Consider the following 19,311-nt stretch of genomic DNA (forward strand, 5'->3'; position numbering starts at 1 on the left):
GGCTTCTGGTTGGTTTCTTTCAAAGTTGCTGCCAAGTTCTAATTGATTGGGGCGGGGGGAAATTCTCATATATAATAAAAACAAGGTGTTGAGGTTGCTAAAAGTTAGGGAGTCCCAATCTGGTTCAGCCCCCCAAGCCCTGACGCAATGCCTGGAATATACGGCCACTGCCAATTGCTTAAATGGTGTCTCATCTAGTTTGACCCCAGAATAGCAACATCAGCTTATGAATCAGTTCTCCCTTAGGTACAGATACACTTCCCTAATTTTCTTAGGATTCTATGGTCTGGCTACAGAAAGGTTTTGCTTTTAGAATATGTCACCCATATCCTATTTTTAAATAATATGGTATTCTACGCATGGTAGTCTACAAATTGCTTTTGCTTGACGAGCTGAATGAGTAAGGCTACCTGGCTCGTCTTATTAAACTATATCTTCTCCCAACCGCTGCTTCCAAAAATGCACTCATTTCTATTATGATTTGTCCAATATCTTTCAAGTTACCCTTGGTTGCATTCAATATATCTAGCAGCAAACTTTTCCATTAGTCTGTCAATCTTCTGAGCTTCACCAGGTAACCGAAATCCTTCCAGAAATATGCGTAAAGCAGAGACAAAGTCTTTTCCGCAGAAATCAAGCAGGTCTACGTAGGCGTACATCACCTCCTTGTTAAACTTGTTACTGTCCCCCAGAAATTCTCCCACCTGGCTCTAACAGAAAACAAAGCAAAGAAAGAAAGAAAAAGAAATGTATGAAATATTGTAAAGGTAGCAACATTGATAATTTCCCCTCTTACATTCCAAATATATTACATTACAAAATCATCATGTTTCACTATCATGTTCACTTTATGTTGTGAACCACCCTGTGATCTCTGAATGAAAGGCATATACAAATTTAATTTGAAGTGATTAAGGACATTTGTCACTCCATTAAGTAGCATTAGCTGTCAATCTGGTTATCAATGCCTGGTCCCGAAACGCCACCAAAAGCCTCATTAGTGTGATATTTACACACTCACATCCCCACATGGAAACAGCTGTGAAAAGCATGTATGTGTATAGCATTAACAAAAGCGTGCGATTTTTGAACAATGTAAGATTCAGCCTTACAGAACTCAGGCGCTCTTCTTGGTGCAGAAACTGTGCTATGTCTTCTGCTGTTACTCCAAGCATTCCCTGTTCCTGCAAATACTGCAGTCCTCTCTTGGACTTTTTATTGAACCTATAGTTTAGAGAAAGGACAAGGAGGAAAAGGATAGATCAATCTGATGCAGAAAAACAGTCTCCTGGACTCTCAGACAGAAAATATCAGAAAACAATTAGGTTTAGCATAATTGTTATTAATTTTATTATATTTTGAGTTCCTCTTGCAGCCCTAGCAGGCCCCTTTCTAAAATGTACAGTTAAAAACTTATGAACTACAAACCAGAGTTAAAGCTGAACTGGAAATCCCAGGACTTCATATAGAAATATATTGACAGCACTGTATAATTTTAAGGTATATTAATGGCTAATGTAGTCACAAAAAACAGAAAGCAGGTGTTCCTTTTAAAGGGAGTTTTACAAGTTGTAAGAATGGACAAAACGAATGGGAAGGAGTTACTAATTTTAACATATTGCTCAGTTGGATGGAATTGGCTCAGTAGGCACAGAAGTGTTAAATCAACTAAACAGAAATGTTTAACAATCTTTGTTGAACATTTATATATTTCCTAAAATGTATGCACTGCTTCATTTTGTAAGCCACTCTAGGGTTTTTTCAAATATAAAATCATAAAATCTGGAAAAAAATTACAGTACATTAAAAGATACAAGAAGTTAAAATACTAAAACGGATTAAAATTCACATTTGCATTCTTACGTATTCTGAAAAATGGGAAATTTACTGAATGAACACAAATGCCAAACACTTAATGCAATAAATTATTTGGCACCAATCTGAAGTTCAACTCTTGTCGATTGCTTGGTACCAGCTTACTTTTAATATGCACAGAAAATAAAGCAGTAAAAAGTTAAAAAGTTCGATTAGAAAAGCCATTTTAAAGCTATTTTAGCAATGGGTTCAACTCACAGTTCAATCCCGTGCTCAATTATCTCTTTTTGTTGCTTGATCACCTCAAATTGTTCAGGATCATCAGGGACAGCAGTCTGGGTGCCAACACTTCCAACTCCAGAGGAGACTGTTGAATCTAAGGAGCTTGCACTACTTCTTCTTCCCCCAATATCTAAACATTTGACTTCCCCCATTTCATGTTCTGAAGGCTTGTCTGGACCTGCATGTAAGAAAAGGGACGTAAACACATATTCCAAAATAATGCGTAAGTAAAAGCAAATGGACGGACACTCACACCAGCCTTGTGGTCTTAGACACAGCTCAAGAGGTCAGCCAATACACCCAGCCACTATCTTCCAAGTTTCCTACCAGTTCAGAAGTTGCCTTCCTGCAGGGAGTATTGAGGTACTCTGAATCTGACCCAGAGACCATTCTGGGCAAACCATGCCCACCTGTCAGTCAGCTGACGTCATATGACATCATGCATGGACACCTGTGATCTCCAATCCAAGCATTACGTGCCAAGACTGGAGATAAGTGATCTCAATCCTAGGCACCACAGTGCAAAGACTGGAGATAAAACACAGTAGCCCCACGGCACTAGGATCAGATATAGACCTCTACCAGTTGCCAGGGGCTGAGATTCGTACTACCTGACGTTGTATGACTGACATGGGTTGCCATGCCCATCTGTCAAAAATGGCCCACAGGGGGCAGGCCAGTTTCCCACCTCTGATCTAGATAAAGAGCCACAGTTGCTCAATCACAAAGGGATCTTTCATCTTGATAATCCACGAGAGCAAGTGGGGAGGGTGCTATTGCGTTCAGGGCCTGCTTGTGGGCTTCCAATAAGCAGCTGGTGGGAATGGGATGCTGGCCTGATCAAGGAGGGCTCTTCTTAAGTTCTTAATTATTCACTGGCAATCCCCCGATATTAAAAAGTCACAAAACTTGCACCAGCAAATTCTAATTCTCTGATAGTACAAGGCCTAAAATAAGAAGCCGGCTTTAGGTAACATGTACGAAGCCACAGATCATTTCACTCCAGCTTCCAGCTATTTTAAGTAAGGTTTTGGATACAGAAAAGAACTGCTTTCTCACCAACGCTGGCCTGATGGTTGGGGTTCACATATAGGTCTTTGCTCCATTCTACCATGCACTTTAATATAGAGACCAAACATTCAAGACCTTTCTTCCGTAGGCTTAGTTCCTGTGCACAAAATATGTGGAGAAAGAACAATTACGATGTAAACAGGTCGAGATCTTTGGAACCTCAGAATATTAAAAACGAAAAACAAAAAAAAGCCTTAGCCTTTCAGCTATTTGGGGCCTAAGTTGTTTTTGCCTTTAAATGCTACTGCAAATACTTGGAATTTGGTTTGGGAACCAACCGATAACTCAGGCTTCCTCAAACTCAGCCCTCCAGATGTTTTGAGACTACAATTCCCATCATCCCTGACCACTGGCCCTGCTAGCTAGGGATCATGGGAGTTGTAGGCCAAAAACATCTGGACGGCCGAGTTAGAGGAAGCTTGCGATAACCGATGCAGCTTTTTAAAAATTGAGATTATTTGAGCTCTAAATGGAAACCCAACCAGTAATCTGGCTGCTGCATTTTGGACCAGTTTCTGAGTTATCTTCAAGGGCATTGCTTTACACTTCTACTCAAGTTTGGCTCCATGTTAGACTGTCATGAAACTAAGTGCACTCCTAAACTCTTTGCGAGCAAATAGACAAGTGGATGGAATACATACAAGATACTAATACAAGGCTGCCAATATACTTAACTGAACACAGTGGGAATTGCACGGATGGGTCTTACCTGCAGCGGTGTCATGCCTAACTCATGTCCACTCCTTCCCTGGGCAATTTTAGATAAGTCATTTACTAGCCGTTCAAAAATATTAGCAGCATTCAAATCACAGTCATAGTTCACATATATGTCCACCACACACTGAGCATCTACAACAAAACAAAACAAAAAATAGATTATGAAAACTGAGTTGTCTGGGAACAATGTATGCAGACAACAGACTATTGTGACAGGATTCCCCCCCCCCCCATTTAATACCTATGAAACGAACTGGGGAAAAGGGTGAGGAAGGGATAATGCAAGCCATTGTTTGCATTATTATATCAGAACTGGATTACATTTTCTGAACTATTTCCCCCACATCAAAAAAGGCCTGCACTAGTAGCAAAAAGCAAGACTAGGGCTGTGCATATGCTCTGGTGGGGGAGCCAGGTTTGCTCCGATGGTGCATCGGTGCAACTCTGACCTTGTCACAGCAATGCCCCATGCCTGCCACATCCAGCCATTTTGGAGTCAGGAAGGAAGCTCCACCCCACCCCACCAGCCACTGCAGGAAGGCAGGAAATACTCAGTTGGCATCCAAACCCCTTGAAGACCCCTTTTTCCACCACTTCTTTGCCTCTATATTCCAAACGCCTCCCGTGTCTGCCCTTTGGCTAAACTGGACATGAGAGAGTCCCTGCATAGCCAGAAAGCACAGTGGATTGATTACCTTGAACCAATCACCACCAGTGTTTAGCAGACTTCCCACTAGTTACGGGGATAAATACTGCAAAACACTTAGCACAGTGAAAGACACTACATTAGCTGCTTTTATTCCCTCCTGCTCCACCTGACATTTTCACAGGGCTACTGCACTTCTCATTCCCTCTTGTTTCTCCTGGGCTCCACCAACCTCATAGTGTCTTAGCAACTACGTTTGGGAAATACTTCATGTACACACTCTGGGGTCACATTCCAACGATACCAACAAAAAAGTGCCCAGACTAATATTTTTAGTGTGTATTGTGTTTGTGGGTGTGTTGCCTCATGGCCCTTTGATATATTTATTTTGTTATTACTTCTATACAGTATGCCTATACTTACTTCTTCTATTCATTCTTGATATTCTAAACAAGCAGAAAAGGAAAATTTCTTGATGATGTTATAAAATTACCTGCAGAAATTCTAGTCAAGGTCTGAATTACCATCCATTTGTGCTCAAAGGAACTAGAAGAGGTTTCTAAAATGTTCAGGAAGATCTCTTTGAAAAATACCTGTTGAATACAAATAGGAAAAGTAGGTGCAAGGTCTGTAACCCAGGCGTACATTCAAGGATATCGTTAAAAGTTCTGAACACACAAACACACACACACACACACACACACACATTCAAATACAGAACATACAGGGTTGATTCATGATCCATATGCAGAGACAGTTTCATATTACTACTGAACTGAACTTAAGGAGAGTATCAAGCATTTGAAGCAAGAAGAAAAAACAAAACCTTCTTACCTCAATCTGCATTTTCAAATGGGTCTTAAAGTTTGAGAGAAGGGTGAGGAAGATGGCAAGGGACAGCTCAAAGACGTCAGGAACGGACGATACTCCATTTTTAGATAATGCTACACAGAGGTATTGCTTGATTGCATTTATAAACATTTCATGTGTCCTGAAGACTGGACCAGCATTTTGCAAAACTGAAAGCAGCAGCTGGAGAGACACTATTTTAGAGCGTAGTTCATGGGATCTAAAAATAGTAAGCAGAAGAACAGAGTCAAAACAATATCTTGTTATAAGCTCTTTGTATGTTATAAGAGTAAAGGTTGCTCTACATGATGTCCTCCAGATCTCACGGACTCCAATTCCAGTCAGATCTAACAAACATAGCCAAGGGTCAGGAGTGATGTTAGTGGCAGTGCATAGAATCAGGCCGGGTGTATGTGTGTAGAGGATGCAACATTGATTATAGAGCTTGTCTGATGTACTAAAACATTTGATTGTCTTTCAATGTTCACGAGAGAGTAGTTTTAAGATGATTTCACCACACTTAACAAAGAAGCTAACCTTTAACCTTTCCTTTCCTTTGTAATAAGACACACACTCACACAACCTGGACAGCATTGCATGCTAACAATGCTTGAGGGTCACTTAGTTCCACTAAAGGCATCAAACTTTATCATGCCCTTTACAGATCCTGAATCCCTTTGAACCTTCATTCATTTCCCAGCAGAAGAAATACAGCAATTTCTATCAGCCGGAATCATATCACAGCCCTGAGCCTTCTGGCATCTCTACAACTTACATTTCACTCTCTCTCTCACACACAAATCTTACTTGACAGCAAATGTACAAATCAAGTAGTGAACCTATACACACAGTTAGTCTCCCTCTGCTGCAGAGAGGAGAATAATATGTTTTGTGTCTCTTTGAAGTCAAGGCATGCAGCTGTTCCCTTGGGCATGTCTCAGAATTCAGACGTGGTCCAGCAATCGTGGATCACTTTTTAAAAACATGACTTAGCAGTTTCATAAATGAGGAAGGTTTACTCCGAAGATAAGTAATGCTACAATATACTATACACCAAAGCAACCATACATGCAGCTTGATAGCTAATTAAATTATGAATGCATTTTGAACTGTGTTACTTCAGGTCTCATTCTGGATAGTGTACAAATCAATAAGTGTAATATTTTCTTTTTTACTTGGGATCTGGAGGCCCATCACCAAGCGGTTTCATCGAAAGCTTGCACAATGACCGAAACACAAGGAAGGCATCCTTCTGAAGGATATGGGAGAATCTGGCAGCTGCCTGAGGTCCAGGTACATCAGTTTCCTAGACAAAGAAACAAAAGAATTAGTTTTGATTCAGCCACAAACACATATGAACAAGAAGCATTTGAATTACACTTATGTTTTGTTGAGATCAATTTTAAAAAGGAAATAAAAGTCTTGCTCAGATGTAATGCTGCACCATGATTATGGGATCAAGCCTGTGTAAGCCTTGGGCTTGTGCACTCCCCTCTGGCATGGGTGCAAGTCTTCAGTTCTGAGGCATGCACTTCAAATTAAGCACAGCTTATGATGATGTCTGGACGCAGACAAACACTGAGAAATCTTAATTATCGTTTCTTGAAACACAGCCACCTTCAAACCATAGTTTATGAAGCTGTTTCCCCCCAACTATTAACTAACTCTTCTAAAAAGAAGAAGCAGATGCTTCTGATCGTATTGCCATGCCAAAAGAGGAAAGAGGTGCATAAGTCCACGGCTCACGCAGGCTCAGTCTCATAATATTCAACCAAGGTCTAGCGTTACATTCAAATGCAGTTGTTCGAATAGAAGGAAAACTGTGTATAATGTCAGATTTGGTTACATTCAGCACAACAGCCCCCTGCAAAATAAACTGCACGTAGAAAACAATTAAGCCTTTACCATTCCACTACAGAAGGGCTACAGCTCAGTAGAACACATGGTCTGCATGCAGAAGGTCGTATGTTCAATCCCTGGCTTCTCCAGATAGGCCTGGAAAGTTGCTGTTTGTCACTGCACATAAAACTGAGGTAGACTGACTAAAGGTCCTACTTTGTCTCAAGCAGCTTTTTTTATTTTGCAGCCCTGTTATAAAGTAAGGGTTTGCTTTCAAGAACAAGACTGAATAAGGATTGTCATATAAGTGTCATATTATATTAAGCTTCATACTATACTTAATGATGATATGTACCCAAATCACATTTCTATGGAAAATCTATTAAAGTACAGTGGTACCTCGGGTTACATACGCTTCAGGTTACATACGCTTCAGGTTACAGACTCCGCTAACCCAGAAATATTGCTTCAGGTTAAGAACTTTGCTTCAGGATGAGAACAGAAATTGTGCTCCGGCAGCATGGCAGCAGCAGGAGGCCCCATTAGTTAAAGTGGTGCTTCAGGTTAAGAACAGTTTCAGGTTAAGTACGGACCTCCGGAACGAATTAAGTACTTAACCCGAGGTACCACTGTAGTGGGGATATGTCCTTTCACACATTTTGGTATGTGAGTATCCTGTGGTCCAAATGATCTCCTACCAAATACTCTCAGAATGTTAGGAGCTTTGCATTACGTTTACTGTACACTTAAATCTCTTACCAGATTATCCGTGGAGGAGACAGACTGTCTATCATCGGGAATTCCATTTGCTTGTGTGTTTTCATTAATACCACCAGGAGAGGCAGGAACTGCACTTGCCAATTCAGATAAAATCCTAACCGATTCAGGAAGAGACGGCTTTTTCATTTCTTCTTCTAAAGAAGCTGCAGGAGGGGAGGAAATGCAGTATTTTTTTTATAAACAGCATCCTCGATATATAATCTCATTCACACCAGCTAAAAGAAAGGGGGGGAAGTATTGCTAAATGATTAGGTAGTACTTATCCTATCTTATATATGGGAGATTAGTAGATATAGAATCCTATCGGTGGCAAGACACTAACGCTACTCCTGCACAGAACTCTAATATACTTTTCTCGGGATTTGTAGTCTTGGAGGAAAGGTTTTAAGAATGAGTCAATCTCTTAGTAAAGGGATGAAGAAAGACAGAGACTTCCCCAAAGAAATTTTACCTCTAACTGCAGATGTCACCACATCCTCCAAGATTCCTTTAACAATTTCTTTGCCTTCATCAGTTTCTTCTTCTGATAAAACATATATCAATAAGACATTTGAAAAATGTTGCGATTTAGCCTTCTCTTTTAAAAGATGGTTTCAACAATTTACATAAGATCAGAGATTAGGTTTAGTGTGTGTGTGTGTGTGTGTACACATACACACACAGAGAGCACAAGCCCTGGTTAGGAAAAGCTGATTAGAGATATTTAGACTTATTTCACACAGGTGCGCTAAAGCTGTTTGACATTTACAGCAAGCTTGCTATGGGAACGTATGGACAGAACTATAGAGTTTCCAATGGGAAACTCTACACAGCAGCAGATTCCAGCAGGTCTGTTGTCACCACCAATTAACTGATTGGCACTGACAGCAAGCCTGACTTGCCAAGGAACTATCAAAAGCATTTTAAGGCTTCCAAATGTTCCTTGCAAATGCATCTTCACCTGGGCACAGGACATCAGGTGGCTGTGGGGAAAACTGCCTCATGGGCCAAATTGAGACCTGAGCCAGGCCTTGACAGAGCCTCTCTACATAGCAGGAAGTCAGTTCACTAGATAAGCATGTTATATTTTGAGCTAGATCTTAGGGGAAAATTGATTCTGCTCTGTGCTCCTCTTTTAAGGATGGCTAAGCTCCAGTGGTTCTTAGCTATTATGGAAGTCACCTGAAAAACCATTTTGATCAAGCTGTTCACAAGGCTGAAGAATCAAGTAGCACAGTATGGTAACATTGCTATGTCAGAGAATGCTTTGTGGAACACCAAGGCACTTGGACTCACCTGGTGTCAGTTTCAAAGGCTAAAACTGTGTTTGTATCAGTAAAATAGGGCTACAATGGCTATTAAACAAGTCCCACCACTGTAGAATTTTTACTTTCCAATGAAATAAATGGGAACAAATATTTGGGATTCAGAGTACTTACTTCAGTCATCCTAGGAAAAAATATCAGTTTTGGTGCAGTCAATTATTAAATTGGGCCAATATGTCAATCATTTCCTAGAATATCTGTCAAATGGATGATATCTGAAAGAACTTGATGCCAAACACAATACTTTCTGCTATATACACTTTTAAAAATACAGTGGTACCTCGCAAGACGAATGCCTCGCAAGACGAAAAACGCGCAAGATGAAAGAGTTTTCCGTTTTTTGAGTCGTTCCGCATGACAAATTTCCCTATGGGCTTGCTTCGCAAGACGAAATGTCTTGTGAGTTCTTGCAAGTTTGTTTCCTTTTTCTTAAAGCCGCTAAGCCGTTAATAGCCGCTAAGCCGCTAAGCTGCTAATAGCCGTGCTTCGCAAGACGAAAAAACTGCAAGACGAAGAGACTCGCGGAATGGATTAATTTCGTCTTGCGAGGCACCACTGTAAATGTTGGCAATTAGAATCCACTAAAAAAAAGAGATAACATTCAAGATTTTGAGCTAGGAAGTGAGATCTATTAGCAGGTGACAAACTACTTATTATACTTCAGCCAACAAGAAATAGGAATCAAAATAGAAGATTTTACATTTTAATAGAGAGATTATCAGGATTAATATTACCGATATGTGAAAATATTGTTTTTATCTTAACACAATTAGCTTGGTCTCATAATTAACATTTATTCTCTCTCTCTTTTCTGATGCTGCAATCTGTAGAGTAGTCTTCAACAAATAGAGTCCTATTTAGGAACAGTACTTGAAGTTCAGCATCTGGATGGCCACAAGTCAGCCACACCTGCCCTATAGCTACACAAATGAATGCTTTTAGCTATCTTGACAAATCATGGCATCCAATAAGCTGGAAAATCTAGCAGTTGTTTATTGTGATTGATTCTTTTTTTTAAAAAAAAAAATGCCTTGCATGGTTTTTTTGTCAACCATTCACCTATCCAACATACTTTTTAACAATGCCCAATTCCATTAGACTAACATTTGGCACAAAAAGCTGCAATTTGATAGAGATACCTACAGATAAATTACACTGCTCGGAGCTGCAAGGCTTTGAGAAATAGCCAGCCTGCTGCTGAAAGCTTTGATGAAGCAATAAGTACCACAATTTGGGATCAGAGGCAATTTGAGTCATTTTTTGACAAGTGTAAAGGTAAAGGGGCCCCTGACTGTTAGGTGCAGTCGTGGACGACTCTGGGGTTGCGGGGCTCATCTCGCTTTACTGGCTGAGGGAGCCGGCGTTTGTCCGCAGACAGCTTCTGGATCACGTGGCCAGCATGACTAAGCCGCTTCTGGTGAACCAGAGCAGCGCACGGAAACGCCGTTTACCTTCCCGCCAGAGCGGTACCTATTTATCTACTTGCACTTTGATGTGTTTTCGAACTGCTAGGTTGGCAGAAGCATGGACCGAGCAACGGGAGCTCACCTCGTCGCAGGGATTCAAACCGCCGACCTTCTGATCGGCAAGCCCTAGGCTCTGTGATTTAACCCGTGCAAGTGATACAGGCAATAAAAGGAAAGTGACTGCATAACCATTTTAAAAGGGAATATCATAAAATGGGGTGGGACTCATGATCCCATCCGCACTAGCCCAAATGGTCAATGGTAAGAGAATACAGATGTTAGGATCCAACAACATCTGAAGGACCCATAGCTTCCCCATTTCTGCTGTAACAGCTCTCAGGTATATGAGAGTAGCTTAAGAGGAAGTGTAAATCAGCATTATCCTTGTAGACATATCACTTTACTTTGTAGAGCCTTGGAAGATTGTTTGAATGCTGCCAAACCATAGCTCCCCCATCGTTCCATCCCATGCCAGATTCAACAGAAAAGCCCTGCCTTGCATTAAGCTGGAGCTCTCTGCTACACCTGAACCAGAGAACCCAGGCTCAGTGCCAGATCCTGACTTATTTTCCTGATCTGTTACCTAATATTATGCCAGAGTTCCCTGGATGTAACACAACGGTCCAGCTTAAGCTAAACCAGGATATTTGTGCTGAAACTGGCACATAACAAACTTGGGCACGACTTCATAAAACTATGGCTGATAAGCTAAGTCAGCCGCAATACAGGAAGTTTTCTTACCAAATACAGAAGGTGTCAAACTGTCCTCTGGTTTCTGGTCTCCATTTTCTTTTCTTTCAGGCTCACCATTAGTCAAGTCTGTTTTGACAGGAGTCGAGGGTCTGCTTCCATGCTGGCTGTATTTCAATCGGCCAAATTTGGGAGACCCTGAAGCACTATGAATCATCGGAGACTGGGGTTTTTGTTGATTTGATTTTTCCAGGTCTCTTCCCTCTTGTATCTAAACAACCAAGATAGAAACATACTGTATTCATCAGGTATATAACAAAGTAATAGTCAGTAGGGGGCAGAACCAAATAATGCAGCATGCTTCAAAAACCACACACCTTCCTATTGCATCAGCTCAATTCAGGGGCCTTCAGTTTTAACATTTATGTAAGACAGGAAGGGTTATTTTCCAAGATGACTTTGGAGTTCCATCATACAGAAAATTTAAGTCTACAAGGTACAGACTATAAATATTTAATGAAAACAGATTTTAAGGAAATTATGTAATTTAAATCCAACCTCTGAAACAAGGACAGTTGTCTTTGCTTGCAAAGTTCCTCATATTGGAGAGGAATCACAGCATGGCGAAACCACAGTACTACAAAGAAGTAGTTGGGCACATACAATGTTCATGATAAAAGATCACCTGTGAGCTCACAACACAGCAGAGGCCTTATTCTCTAAACCAAGTATGGGAAAAGAGTAGTTCTCCAAATGTTGTTGGACGACATCATCCCTGACCACTGGCCATACTGGCTGGGGTGTTGGGAGTCCAACGACATTTAGAGCACCACAGCTTCTCCACCCTACTCTAAATCACAGCTTGGAGGACTAGAATGTAACATCAAAATTGAGAAAGAGTCCTTCCTCTTCTTTCTGATTTGCTATTTCCCTTGATGTCTGAACAAGGTCTAGTATGGTCAGCACAAATTAGGAATTGCCTCCAAATTATGGATGTGAAATCATGGCTTGAAGTGAGTTTTGCAAGCCATGGTTTAGCAGGAATTCCTGGTTGATGCTAACTATGGTCTGCCTGATTGAGACGTCATGGTGAACTATGGTTAAGACAAACCAGAAAAGAGAGGAGATAATTGGCATGCAAGTGGGGAAGAGGGAGCTTGTAAGTCTGCAATATGCTTACAAATATGAATCAGATGACAATAGCTCAGTGGAGAAGGAGCAGTAATATAACAATTAAATGATGTACATAAAAGTCAGATTGATAAACATTTACTACATACAGCTTGGTTTTCCATCCGGGTGAAAATGACATTCAGCATCTGAGTGAGAGTAGCCTTGGCAGTTGTTTGATTAATGAGATTTTTACTGGCTAGATAAATGTTGTAACAAGTTCTAACAGTCTGAAGAATTGTTCCTTCGTGGATTTCAATATACGGGGATGTGACAGCGGTGAGAAGAGCCTGGAGGGGGAAACACAACATACAACACAATAAAGACATGTAAGCAAAACTTATTTAAATATAGTGCTCTGAACAACGAACCATCAGACATAAGGTCAGCATGGCTCTTGCCTTCCCATAGTCCCATAACTTAAAATTAATAACAAGTATTATAGTAGCAGTACTGGCAATTTATAACACTATTGAGAAAAAGCAATCTTTGACCAAAGATTAAGGGAAACATTCACAATGTTTTTGGCAGCAAATGAACCCGACATCCTCCTTTCTAAAAGTATGAGGATCAGGAGAGGGGGACACTATGGACAGGCATGAGCTCTTGATAGGGATAGCACAAGTTTCTACTCAAAACCTATTTTAGGCTGTATTTTTGTCAAAGATGACATACTGTTACTTTGCTTTGGAGCTCATGATGCTTACAAGCAGAAAACACAACCATCACATTTTCCTCTTCAAATGTTCTGCTTCTTTAAGCCCCCAAGTGGATTTCAAAACACACTACTGTGTTTTGTAGATCAACTTCCGTATTTGTTGTTCAAAACTGAAACCCACTGTTTTGCTTTTATTGTCTGAGAATGTCTCCTCCACACAACTCTTAAAACCTGCTTTCCCCTGCATTCTAAGATGGCACCTTACACATCTGACTAAACATCAGGAAGAACCTACTGACAGTAAGAGCTGTTTGACAGTGGAACGGACTCCCTTGGGAGGTTAGGAAGAGAGTTTGGAGGTTTTTAAGCAGAGGCTGGATGGCCATCTGTCATGGATGCTTTAGCTGAGATTCCTGCATTGCAGCGGGTTGGAATAGATGATGCGCGAGATCCCTTCCAACTCTACAATTCCATGATTTACCTGGGAGTAATTCTCATTGCATTCAAAAGTGACTGTATAGACATGCATATCCTTGTGCTGTAAGAATCTCTTTGCTAATAGTTGTTACAGAATCTGGAAGTTTACACACGAGCCCAAGGAATATCCAAGATGCCAGAACATGTGACACACAGTCATGTGTATGTCTCATTCATGAGGAGTTTCTCTCTTTTAAATCAAAAGCAGCTGCAGAAGAATGAATGCGATAGAACAGGAGGGGGAGCTGTTTGCTCCTGCTCCAGCCATTTTTCCTCTTAGCGCTCCCAGGTGTTTTCCTCACACATAAAAATGCATACAACTGCATATTATATCTAGTTCAGGCCTCATGTGTTAAGTGTTTAAAACTAAATTTTACTGCAGTACATCATCCTGGCAATTTAAAAGACAGAGGGATTTGAAATCAATTGACTTTTTACAGTAAAAACTTTTATTGTCAATAAGTTTTGGAGAGACCTGTTACATTGCTACAATCAGCAAAAAGAATGTTTGCAAAATGTAAATGCCATATCCTATGCTGTAAGCCCTATACACCTGAAGGAGCACCAGCACTCCCATCATTCAGCCTGGTCACTGAAGCCCAGTTCCAAGGACTGCAAGACGTGAAGTTACAGGGAACCACACAGAGGGCCTTCTCGGTAGTTGTGCCCACCCTGTGGGACGCCCTCCCATCAGATGTCAAAGAGATAAACAATCAAATAACTTTACATAGACATCTGAAGGCAGTCCTGTATTGGGAAGCTTTGATGTTTTGTTGTGTTTCATTATATTTTGTTGGAAGCCACCCATAGAGGCTGAGTCAACCCAGTCAGATGGGAGGGGTACAATGAATGAATGAATGAATGAATATTTGCTGCTGCTGCTGCTTCTACTACAATCAAATGCAATACAGATTTACTTACAAGCTAAGCCCTGTCAGTCAATAGGCACGAGTGATTAAGAAAATTAGATCTCAAATGAGAAATAAGGTACTGGAGCTTCAGAAAATAATCTTTAGCTAGTACACAACATGCAATTTGCAGAAAGCTAAGTTGGGTGAAGGAGAGGGAGAAATGGGCAGCATATGGCAGAAAAACATTTCAAATCCATTAACAGAGCTCTGTGGTCTAGGAAGAAATGGCTACTTAAATAAGATATGAGTTCATATTTACCAAGAGGTAGTTAATTTAATTTTCATAGTATGGTGCAGGAAGGGGTAAATTGTACAGCCTTTTAAAATTAGATTTGGGGATTCTCTAACTGGAAGATAAAAGGAAGAGCCTCCTCCATTTAGAAAGCATAGACTAAGCAAAAGTCTTATTAACAAACAGCCTTTCTAAAATATAAATCAAAATAAGATACCTTTATAATTTGTAACTGCACTCCCTCGTCAGTCTGAGGACCCTGAAAGCAATTGCAGATTGTTTCAACAATGCGGTCAATCAGGCGTTTTCCAGGAGCTCCACTGTCTGGAGCATTGCCAGTGATATGTCCATATGCAATAAGTTTCTACAGAGAGAGAAAATTGTATTATAGTCACTTTCACACATGAAACACTTTCCATGTCATTTAGAGGATTCAAAATGCAGGACAGCTTCATTAGCAGATTCCAAAGAGGCTGATGGTAAGTGTAAGGAATGTCTTAAAATATGTCAAAGCTGAGGGAGGGGTGAGCGTGGAACAATTACTAATAAAACCTGTAACAGATGTTTTAAAGAACTTTGGAGGCAGGGAAAGGAAGACAAAATAAAGTAGCTTCTCAATTCTGTCTGCAGTCTAACAATATATACATACATGCATCTGCTTCAACATAAAATTTAGAGGACACTGTCAAAATAAATACAGCCAAGGTTGATAAATACTTAATTTAAAAAGGATACCTGCAAGCAGTCCAATGAGGTGCTGACAATCCGTGGGGACTTCGACTGGCAGGCCAACTCAAATGGGAGGAAATATTTATCAGCTTCAATGAAGTTTGCTTTTGGAGTGGTTTCATTGCCTTGGCTAGTTGGAAAAATTGAAAACAACAAAATCACTCAGTGTTATGAACTGAGCAATGTCTTTCGTATTAATTTCCTATCCACATAGAACATACAACATAAAAGCCACTGATACATTCCTTTCTAAGGCATGGAAAGCAATGCAGGTCCTATCGCCAAACATATATAACTATTTCCAACTCAGAGTAGTTAGCTTTGCCGCACACCTCTTACAACAAGATGGCAAGGGCTAATATCCACCGTACCTAACTGGCAGCAAGTTTGTCAGCAAGCACGTGAAGTATTGAAACCTAGGACCACAGTCTCCAATGTCCATGCTTGTCAAAAATCAGCACACAATTATATACATGCAGACACGCTCTCTCTATAGTCTCACTCTTAACAGCAATTTGGTTTAACTCCTCCCTCAAGTACAAAACCACTTTATTTTTCGGTTGATGAAAGACTATTGAGGAAGTCATTCTTGCATGCATGTACTTCTAGATCACAGCCTAAAGAATTGGAAAAACAACATCCAATTGCACTGCATGAATGGATGTGTCAAGAATTAGTAGCTAATAAAATTAAGTGCTATACTTTTAAAATATATCAGTGTGGAAATTTTTGAACATGAGTTGTTTTCTCATGGATTCATTCCCTTTTGGCTTAAAAGTTAACATGAAGGAAGGGAGATAAAAACAAGAACAATTTGAAAGATTATGGTCTCCTTTTATGACATATATGGAGCAAAATTAAAAGATTCAATAATTTAATGCTTTTTCAGCACCAAGATCAAATATAGCTTATAAGGAGTGAAATTTAATCTGTAATAGGATATATGTTACATAGGAATGACATATTTGTATGTATGTTCTTGTATAGTTTTTTTTAAAAAAAATGTATATAAAAAGTTAAGAGATCTTTATATTTAAGTATTTTTAATGACTGGGTTCAAGATTATTAAGTTTCAGGAGGCAGAAAATGTCAATGGATCCTGCTACTGCAAGGCCAACCATCAAATCTTGCTAAGAGCTACTTCTCACAGTAGAGAGAGAGAGAGAGAGTTTCGATTTGATATCCCGCCTTTCACTCCCCTTCAGGAGTCTCAAAGCGGCTAACATTCTCCTTTCCCTTCCTCCCCCACAACTAACACTCTGTGAGGTGAGTGGGGCTGAGAGACTTCAAAGAAGTGTGACTGGCCCAAGGTCACCCAGCAGCTGCATGCGGAGGAGCGGAGACGCGAACCCGGTTCCCCATATTACGAGACTACCGCTCCTAACCACTACACCACACTGGTGTTGTATTATATTAAAAGTACTGTATATTTATAACTGTGGATTTCCTAATGGACCCAGTATAGCAAGTTGTTATGTGTACTAGAATTCAAGAGTTGTCATAATGAATCCCAACTTAATCATCCACTACATGCTATTGTATCTCTATTATGCCTCCCACTATTTCAGTTTGCATTTTTTTTCAGTTCTTTAGTTATGAATATTTACTCTTTATTGAACATGAACATTTACTTTCTATCACCTTTCCCTAGGAACTACCATCTTTAACTGGCACCTAGAAAGCTAAGAACAAATCAATGCATTTTAATGGTTTCAGCATCCAGTAAACATGCATGATTGCACAGGAAATATATGAATACCAAAAATGTATGTTTAAGAATATTCCCACATAGCATGCAGTGTCTAAGCTTCTTTTGAAACATAAGGAAGGAATGGTTAGCACACGTATCTACCTAGAAAAATATAGTGGAAATGCTTATTAATGTTTTTCTGCAGAATAAAAGATGATGAAAGTCATGTCAAGCTACCTCCAAAACAGTACAGTGGTACCTCAGTTTACAAACTTAATCTGTTCCGGAAGTCCGTTCTTAAACCGAAACTGTTCTTAAACTGAGGTGCACTTTCCCTAATGAGGCCTCCCACCACCAGTGCCCTTCCACCGTTCGGATTTCATTCTTAGACCAAGATAAAGTTCTCAAACCGGGACACTATTTCCAGTTTTGCGTAGTTAGTAAACAGAATCATTCTTAAACAGGGTTGTTCTTAAACCGAGGTACCACTGTAACTTCTTTCTTTGGCGATAGGTACATGACTCAGCACTGAATTTCTAGATTGTGTTGGGGTAAGACAAACAGAAGCCCCCACCCCAGCCTACATCACAACAGAAATCCAGTGTGGAAAATGACCAACAGTGGCTTGGAAAACTAACACAGAACAATAGAAGAAAATCATTAGGATTCTTCCCAAAGTATAATGAACTTGTGTTTGCACTAGGCACAGCATGCCACTGAAGAAACAGAGATCCAGAAAACAGAACTACAGTAATTTTCTAATCCGATAACATCAGAGAGACAGCTGAACACCAACAGATTAGAGCTGGGTTTCATTAATCATGCAGATGGGTATCTCTGACCAAGCCAATTACACGCATACATTATGGAACATATGCAAAAGAGATCTAAAGAGAGGAAGTGGAGGTTCTGTTAGCAGAGAACTGCCATGTCATAAGCAATAAAAGAAAAATCCAGTTGAGAAGAAAGGAAGTGGTAAAACAATATCTTTGGGAAGTCGTTACTTGCAACTGAAATACAATTAATTCTACTTAGGCTACTCATAGCCACAGGGATTACTTAAACTTGTTCATTTTCTTCCAAATTCCCCATTTTTTTCCTAGAGACACAGTTGCAAATAACTGTACTGAGGGCAGCTTCAGAAGGTCTTACCACATCCAAAGCCACTTTTTTTTGTCCCTGCCACTCAACTCCTGCCTAGAAGCGAGCCTGAAACATGTTCATCCAAAAGAAAATGTTCTACTGCTAGAGGGACATTCGTTGTGTTGCTGTGATGCGTTACCTGAAGCACTTCAGCCAGATAAATTATACATACACCTGCATATTAGGTGTTTTTATATTATACGTGTTGTCACCAGCACTTACTCACCTTTGCTTTTCTAATTCTGCTTTTATTTCATCTGGGGAGAAAAACAGAACAAATGGTTTATGTTGCAGACTTATACCATACACAGATGCCAATGTAAGACAAAAGCCAATAACTTGGTAAAAAAGTGGATGATACCAGCAATGATATATGTATTACCATTCTATCTCAAAAGACATTTTTATGTCATGTATTATGGACAAATTTTGCCAGATGCACTTTTGAGAACCAATAACAAAGTACTATTTATACTAAATGGATGTCTGAATTTACTTCTCTCTTTATCTTTGCTAATGCGGATAGCCAATGTGGTGGTCTCCAGATGTTGCAGACTATAACAGCCATCAGCCCCAGTCAGCATGGCCCAATGCTCAGGCATGATGGGAGTTGTAGTCCAAAATATGTGGAAAGAGCCAAGTTTACTAGCACTTATCCTGCCACACTGCCCTTATATTCCTTATGGCAAAACTAATGACAGTTACTGCAGTTAGTTAAAATACTAAATGTTTTGTATTTTCCTCTTGAAACAAAATATTGGTTAGAATAGTATCTGCTCCAAATACATTTTATTTTTTATAAACCATTTGTGTCACTTAAACGAAAGCTTAGCAAATATTCC

At 40.0% G+C, this 19,311-nt stretch overlaps 1 protein-coding gene across 3 annotated transcripts in view; it reads right to left on the reverse strand.

Annotated features, from left to right (window-relative positions):
• ARFGEF2 (ARF guanine nucleotide exchange factor 2) overlaps positions 1 to 19,311 on the reverse strand; it is a 51,185-nt gene that overhangs the window by 23,623 nt on the left and 8,251 nt on the right. For 2 of the 3 annotated variants that reach the window (XM_081195962.1, XM_081195964.1), the window contains exons 2-16: positions 18,696 to 18,726; positions 15,643 to 15,766; positions 15,125 to 15,271; positions 12,740 to 12,919; positions 11,511 to 11,730; positions 8,451 to 8,522; positions 7,979 to 8,142; positions 6,556 to 6,686; positions 5,366 to 5,600; positions 5,025 to 5,124; positions 3,878 to 4,017; positions 3,157 to 3,265; positions 2,074 to 2,275; positions 1,113 to 1,224; positions 505 to 710 (exon numbers count right to left, since the gene is read on the reverse strand). In XM_081195962.1, the coding sequence (XP_081052088.1) occupies positions 505 to 710; positions 1,113 to 1,224; positions 2,074 to 2,275; positions 3,157 to 3,265; positions 3,878 to 4,017; positions 5,025 to 5,124; positions 5,366 to 5,600; positions 6,556 to 6,686; positions 7,979 to 8,142; positions 8,451 to 8,522; positions 11,511 to 11,730; positions 12,740 to 12,919; positions 15,125 to 15,271; positions 15,643 to 15,766; positions 18,696 to 18,726 (2,173 nt within the window). The remainder of the gene's footprint in view (positions 1 to 504; positions 711 to 1,112; positions 1,225 to 2,073; positions 2,276 to 3,156; positions 3,266 to 3,877; positions 4,018 to 5,024; positions 5,125 to 5,365; positions 5,601 to 6,555; positions 6,687 to 7,978; positions 8,143 to 8,450; positions 8,523 to 11,510; positions 11,731 to 12,739; positions 12,920 to 15,124; positions 15,272 to 15,642; positions 15,767 to 18,695; positions 18,727 to 19,311) is intronic. The other variant, XM_081195963.1, reaches the window with a different exon arrangement.

Source organism: Podarcis bocagei, assembly GCF_964188305.1.
Source record: "Podarcis bocagei genome assembly, chromosome: 5".
NCBI lineage: Eukaryota > Metazoa > Chordata > Lepidosauria > Squamata > Lacertidae > Podarcis > Podarcis bocagei.